The following is a 6983-nucleotide window of genomic DNA, read 5'->3' on the forward strand; positions in this document are numbered from 1 at the left end:
AGCCACCGCACCCAGCCATAAATAAAAACTTTTTAAAATATCTGGCTCTATTATTCATATCTTTAATGCCCAGGAAAGGACTCATGCAGACTGCCAGGAGTAATGAATGCATGAACACACAGCTATGCCCACAAACAGGCAACTCAGCAAAGGTCTGGATGTCTGTTGAGATATCAGGAGATTCCCAGTCAATCTAGGTAACCTGTCCCCTCCACAAACCCAGAGCTGAGATCCTGGCACCCTTACCTCATCCTTCAGCTGAGCCAGGAAGAGGGGCAAGAGGTGCTCGATGGTGTTGTCTTTGCCCAAGATGGGAGAGAGGCCCATGATGACCGAGGCCAGGGCTGACTTGACATGTTGGTTGGCGTCGGACACCAGCTCCTGGGAAAGAGAAGGCATAGGCACAGGGATCAGGGCAACCCCTGCATCAGCAGTGGCCAAGCAGATACCAACCCCTAAAAGACAATAACCTGCTTCTGCCCCTCTCATTCGTGGAGCATGGGATGGCTTAGGGTACAGGGGAAATCACTGTTCCTTATGCGTACCACCTACTTAGAGTTCAATGACCCCTGCTTTCAGCAGCCCCCACTCCAACTCCAAAACCCTGTGAATGAGAGGACTCAGTGAACTTTGAGGTTCTAGAAAGTACTTCCACCTCTAAGGTCAGCCTCAAGCTGCAATCAGGACCCTAATTGCTTGAAACCCAAGAGCTGCCTGGTCCCAGAGGGCTGGGAACCTAGTTTGCAGCTGACGATCCCCAAAGCCTTGTCTCCAGCCCCTCTTTTTAGCAGGCTCAGATCCACTTGGTTCCTCCCATCAAACTCTCTGTTACCTTGATGCAGGGCAAGATCTGGGACATGATCACATTCTCCCGACAGTCAGCTGAGAGGTTTTCACAGAACTCTGTGGGCAGGGAGAGGGAGGCAAAGGGAAGTGAGATCCAACGTTTTAGTTCCACTTCCAGCCCCTCGGACACCCACCCCACTTGCTGTGTTCCGGCTGCCAGCACCAACCTTTGACCTTGTGGGAGGCTGCGGCCCTCACCTCGGCCTCACAGTCTTTCATCAGGTTCTGGAAGGCGGGGACCAGGTCTGTCTTGGTGATCTCAGGCCCCACTGCTTTCTGGAGCTGCAGACAGGAAAGAGGAGGGGGAGAGTGAGAGGGCCTAGTAGGTACTCTGGGCTAAGGAAGCCAAAATCAAAGAGAAGGGACCAGAATTAGGGGCCAGAGAGTGGGCCTTGGAAGCAGTGCTAAGATCTAATCCAAGCGCCAAGTCTGGCCCTGGGTCAAGGCTCTTCACCTCGCTGAGCCGCTTTTGCTTCTGAAGAAAACTGAGGACTGCAAGGGCACCTACCTCACAGTGTTGTCAGCATTAAAAATAACAGATTTCCATATTGTTCAGGCTACTGGGGTTTTCTGTTACAGGATCCAAAAACATTCAAACAACATAGTGACTGCAACTTTTTGATTTATATATGGTTGTATTTCTTAAAGATCTGTTACCAGAAGCATGAATTACTTTTGTAATGAAAAAAAAACAATAGGCCAAGCACGGTGGCTTATGCCTATAATCCCAGCACTTTGGGAAGCCGAGGTGGGCAGACTGCTTGAGTCCAAGAGATCAAGACCAGCCCAGGCAACACAGTGAAACCCTGACTCTACATAGGAGGCTGAGGTAGGAGGATCACCTGAGCCCAGGAGGTCAAGACTGCAGTGAGTCATGACCATGCCACTGGGTGGCAGCAGCCTGGGTGACGGTGTGAGACCCTGCCTCAAAATAAAAATAAAACAATAAAGATTGACAGGGAAGAAGGCACTCTGGGGCCGGGGGCAGTGGCTTACACCTGTAATCCCAGCACTTTGGGAGACTGAGGTGGGTGGATCACTTGAGGCCAGGAATTCGAGACCAGCCTGGCCAACATGGTGAAACCCCATCTCTACTAAAAATACAAAAATTAGCTGGGTGTGGTGGCGCACATCTGTAATTCCAGCTACTTGGGAGGCTGAGGCACAAGAATCACTTAAGTCTGGGAGACGGAGGTTGCAGTGAGCTGAGATTGTGTCACTGTACTCCAGCCTGGGCAAAAGAGTGAGGCTCTCTTAAAAAAAAAAAAAGAAAAAAAGAAAAAAAAGGAGGCACGCTTGGCTCCTGCCTGTTTCATGGCATGGGGCATGGAAAGACACATGACTCTTGCTGCAAAGCTGGTTCCTGAAGACCTGGTAGGAAGCAGAACAGTTCATTATGAGGAAGGGAATGAACAAATAAAAAAACCTTGAAGGACCTCTTGGGAAAATATTGCCTTTTATTCATCTTGCAAATATTTACTGAATGCCTACTGTGTGCCAAGAACTAGTTTAACAGCCTAAAATTCCTGTCGTCATGGAATTTGTACTCGAAGACCCAGCGTGACACAGTTTATGCACTTCAGGAGACAAGGATGGGAAGAACCTTCCCTAAATGTGGTGATGGTATGCTATTCTGAGGCTGAGTCCTTCCTACAAATGCCAGTGGGAACCAGCATAATTACAGGCAAAGGGCGCCCCAGGGTGCAGCAGCACTCGAGGCCTCTCTGATCCCACCCTGCCCTCTCTCCTGCTTTCTCTCAGGCTAGGCCGTGAAGATCAGGCCGGAATGTTCCTGCTTGCACTTGCTCTCGCCTCCCAGGGTTCTTTGTCCTCTTGCTGGAGCAAAGTTCCTATCTTAGCTCTCACCAACTCATCTTCTAGAACCAGCTGCAACACCACCTCCCCTCCTCAATGCTTCCAAGGTCCCACATCTGTCTGTCTGTCCCACACCTGTGACACTTTATTATCAAATTTCCCCCTAAGTCAATCTTCCCCTTCAGACTGCCTGGCTCCGTGAAGGCCAGGAATGTGCCAAATTCACTGGCCCAGCAAATAGCTGGTGCTCAGCAGACATGTTTGTGGGATGAGGCAATCTGGATCCCCGCGGAAGGAGCACTGTGGGAGACACAGAGCTGGAGTCTTGCCCCCTTTCTGCCTGGCTGGTAGTGTCACTCTGATCAGTTAATTAAACTTTCTGGGGCCAGGCACGGTGGCTAACACCTGTAATCCCAGCACTCTGGGGGACCAAGGCAGGTGGATCACTTGAGGTCAGGCGTTCAAGACCAGCCTGGCTAACATGGTGAAACCCTGTCTCTACTAAAAATACAAAAACTAGCCGGGCGTCGTGGTGGGCGTCTGTAATCCTAGTCCCTCAGGAGGCTGAGGCAGGAGAATTGCCTGCACCCGGGAGGGAGAGGTTGCAGTGAGCCAAGATTGCGCCACCACACTCCAGCTGGGCAACAGCACTCTAGCCTGGAGGACAGAATGAGACTCCGTCTCAAAACAAAAAAACAAACAAACAAACAAAAAACCCCACCTTTTTGGGCTGCGTCTTCCCCTTTGTGAAAGGACAGCTTGATTATGTCAGGAACACCCCGCACGTGCTACCCTTCTCTGCTCCTGTGGCACTTTCCTCCGTGAAGCCTTAACTTAGCCCCAGAATCCTTCTCAAGGCAGCACTTCAAGATGCCACGTCAATCAACCAGGATTGGCATATAAAGTGAGATGAAGTTAGACGATCACAGAGATCTTATTGCTCAAACGCCCAATGATTCCGTCGGCCTAATGGTAAACCTCAACTCCTATATGCTTCCCTTCTGAGGGTGTCAGTGTCCCCCACCAGTGGGACAGTGTCAACGGTCGCTCACCTACCTCTGTGAACTTGTCGGCCACCATGTAGCGGACGCGCCAGGACTTGTCTTCAGCGGCCTGGCGCAGAGTGGGCATCACCAGGGCCTCCAGATCCTCCTGGGGCAGGAGCTGGGCAATGTTCACGCACGCCTCCACCGCCAGCAGCCGCACCGAGTCCTGGGGAGAGGAGAGGAATGCAGGAGGGCAGCAGAGGCCTTGCTGAACTCTGGGATTCTCTTTCACGGGCAGGGACCACCAGAAGGAGGTGAGAGCAGAGAGGTCCAGGGAGCAAAACTCACCTGCTCGTCAGAGGCCAGGTTGGAGAACATGGGGATGATCTCACTCTTGACGTTGTCCAGCTCCAGCACCTTGGCAAACTCCCCCAGCTTGGAGGCTGCGGCCCGCCGCACCATGGGGGTGTCATCTGAGCACAGGTTCCGGAAGTACCTGGGAGTCGGGGATGGGGATCATGAGGCAACAGGCAGTACAGTAGAGAGGAGCAAGCACAGACTGCAGTTGTGTGGGTCCAGGATTTAGCTGAATGACCTTGGGCAAGTGATGACCCCCTGTCTGTCTTCCCAGCCCTATGAAAAGGCGCTGATAGTAGCAGTACCTACCCCCACAAGTCTGCATGAGGTTTCTATGAAATAATGTGTGTGGGACACTTCGCGGACTGCACATAATAAATCCAGTCAATGGTAAGTGCTGACAATTACATTATCATGACCATAAAAACTGCTTAACCAATGGGCCTGGTACAGTGGCTCATACCTGTAATCTGAACACTCTGGAAGACCAAGGCAGGAGGATTGCTTGAGCCCAGGAGTTCAAGACCCGCCTGAGCAACACAGTGAGACCCCATCTCTAACAAAAATAAAAAATGAGCCCAGCGTGGCGGTGCACACCTGTGGTCCCAGCTATTTGAGAGGCTAAGGCAGGAGGAATGCTTGAGCCCAAGAGGTTGAGGCTGCAGTGGGCTGTGATTCTATCAGTGCACTTCAGCGTGGATGACAGAGCAAGATCCTATCTCAAAAACAAACGAAGAACTGCTTAACTAAGAGGCTGGTCTAGAGCCATAGAAAGGCTTTATTTTACAGCAGCAATTGCTTCGGTCAAAGATGGTCAGGGCCAGTGTAAGTATCTAAGTATCTGTGCAGCTGTAAACCAGAGTTCTGGAGTGAGCCACGGCTCAAACCTGGGTATGATGGTCAACTGTTTGCAAAGTAGAGGAGCAGGAGGCTGAAAACTGAAGTGGTTTATCTGCCAAAGGCACCGGACCTGGGACAGGCTGGAGACACCATCAGATGTGATGTGCTGAAAGTTTTTATGTTCCAGATTTTGCTCTAAGCACTTTATATGTGATAATTCCTTTTTTTTTTTAGACGGAGTTTCACTGGTGTCACCCAGGCTGGAGTGCAATGGCATGATCTCGGCTCACCGCAACCTCTGCCTCCTGGGTCACGGCGACTCTCCTGCCTCAGCATCCCAAGTAGCTGGGACTACAGGCGTGCGCCACCATGCCCGGCTAATTTTTGTATGTTTAGTAGAGACAGGGTTTCACCATCTTGGCCAGGCTGGTCTTGAACTTCTGATCTCATGATCCACCCGCCTTGGCCTCCCAAAGTGCTGGGATTACAGGCGTGAACCACTGCATCCAGCCTATATGTGATAATTCTTTTAAATCCTCACATTAACCAGTGGGAAGGAGGACCTGTCATTATCTCAATTCCTAAGTGAGCAAGGGGGCAGAGGTGGTAAACTGACACCCGGCTGTGTCCAGAGACCAACTCTCAAGGATGTGGCCTACCACGTGGTAAGCAGGAGTGGGAGTGGAGAGAGTTCAGGGGCGTGTGGGCCCCAGGTAGACCGAAAGGAGGCTGAGGCTTTAGAGAAGGGAACCGAGCTGAGGGGGTGAGCTTGGAGCTTCCAAGGGGGGCAGAGACTCACTGTCGAAGTTCCGCCTTGACAGCACTGGACACTCGGGGGTAGCAGACGGAGAAGAGGCCGCAGGCCGAGGTGCGGGAGGTGAACCAGTCGCCGCCCGCCAGCCGCTTCACCAGCGGCACAAAGTGTGCCTCCAGGTCAGAGGGCGAGTGCTCGTGTGAGATGGCCCGTAAGGACTCCACTGCCTTGTCCCGCACCACTGTCTCCTCCACTGTGGCCAGCGACTCCAGGGGTGGCTGTGGTGAGAATATGAAGTCACTGGACAGCTCCCTCTCTACCATCCCCGGCCCTGGACCCCCATCCTGCAACCCCCTCATGGGCTCATCTCCTCAGAGAAACCTTCCCTATTACCCATCCCAGCCTTCATTAAAAGAGCATTTTAAAATGGTTGCAGTGAATGATTCAAAGGAAAAACGTAATATTATGCCAGCCAGCAGAAGGTCTCTGTCAGCGTGCCTTCCACAAAGGTTCTTACTTAGGGGTCCTTGAAGGAGTTTCACTGGGGTCCATGAATCTGAAAATTACACACGTCACTTTCTGAGGAGAAAGTTCTTAGCCTCTCAAAGTGCAATGATCATCACTGACACTGCGTAGAACATCCGTTCACTGTGTGTACTAGGCAGGACCACCGTGTTGTACCAGGGGTGCTTGTTCTTCCTCACTGAATTCTATAAAGCAAGTCCTGATTTTAAAGAAGAGAAAACTGAGGTACGGACTGGCTTGCCTAAGCTAGTAATAGCTACAGGTCAGGATCGAAAACCTGACCTGAGTTTCTCATGAAGAGGTACAGTTGTGCTGTCTCATACAACTCTGGTGACTGAATTGGGATCTCATGTTGCTGGGGGACTATGGGGCCCGGGACGGCTCGCTGGTTGTTACTGTGGGCCTAGAATGACTGTGCTCCTTCAGATATATACGACTGGCTCTCCACTGTATCCCCAGAGCCCAGCAGCACTCTTAGCACAAGACAGGAACTCTTAATTAGTGACCCACTGAAGGCAGACTCAACTTATCCCAATATGTTAAAATAAAGGTACAGAGGTCTCTGGTCTGAAATTCAACTTGGGCTGACAGATATTTAAGGCAGGAAAAAAAAATCATAAATGGAAATGCCAGGACCCAGTCAAGTAACAGAATGAAGCTATCAGTCAAGGTGACAAGCGGAGGTGGCAGGGGGCATGAACAGGAAGAGGCAGGCACTGGGGCACCTTGGAGAGCATGTAGTCCAGGGAGGGCAGGTGCTCCCCAGCTCCAGGGACTGCCACTATGGGAGGATGCAGCTGGCAATAAGCAAATCTGGTTTTCCAAATGCAGTCCTCAAAAAAACTCAAGAGTTTTGTATG

The 6983-nt window shown here is 51.4% G+C and overlaps 1 protein-coding gene across 1 annotated transcript in view; it reads right to left on the reverse strand.

Moving 5' to 3' along the window:
* The window catches only part of PPP2R1A (protein phosphatase 2, regulatory subunit A, alpha), a 49088-nt gene that overhangs the window by 9904 nt on the left and 32201 nt on the right, over window positions 1–6983 (reverse strand). Inside the window, exons 5-9 of the mRNA XM_011965857.1 lie at window positions 3996–4143; window positions 3718–3873; window positions 1014–1128; window positions 833–903; window positions 247–381 (exon numbers count right to left, since the gene is read on the reverse strand). Coding sequence (XP_011821247.1) covers window positions 247–381; window positions 833–903; window positions 1014–1128; window positions 3718–3873; window positions 3996–4143 — 625 coding nt within the window. The remainder of the gene's footprint in view (window positions 1–246; window positions 382–832; window positions 904–1013; window positions 1129–3717; window positions 3874–3995; window positions 4144–6983) is intronic.

Source organism: Mandrillus leucophaeus, unplaced genomic scaffold, assembly GCF_000951045.1.
Source record: "Mandrillus leucophaeus isolate KB7577 unplaced genomic scaffold, Mleu.le_1.0 Scaffold74, whole genome shotgun sequence".
Lineage (NCBI taxonomy): Eukaryota > Metazoa > Chordata > Mammalia > Primates > Cercopithecidae > Mandrillus > Mandrillus leucophaeus.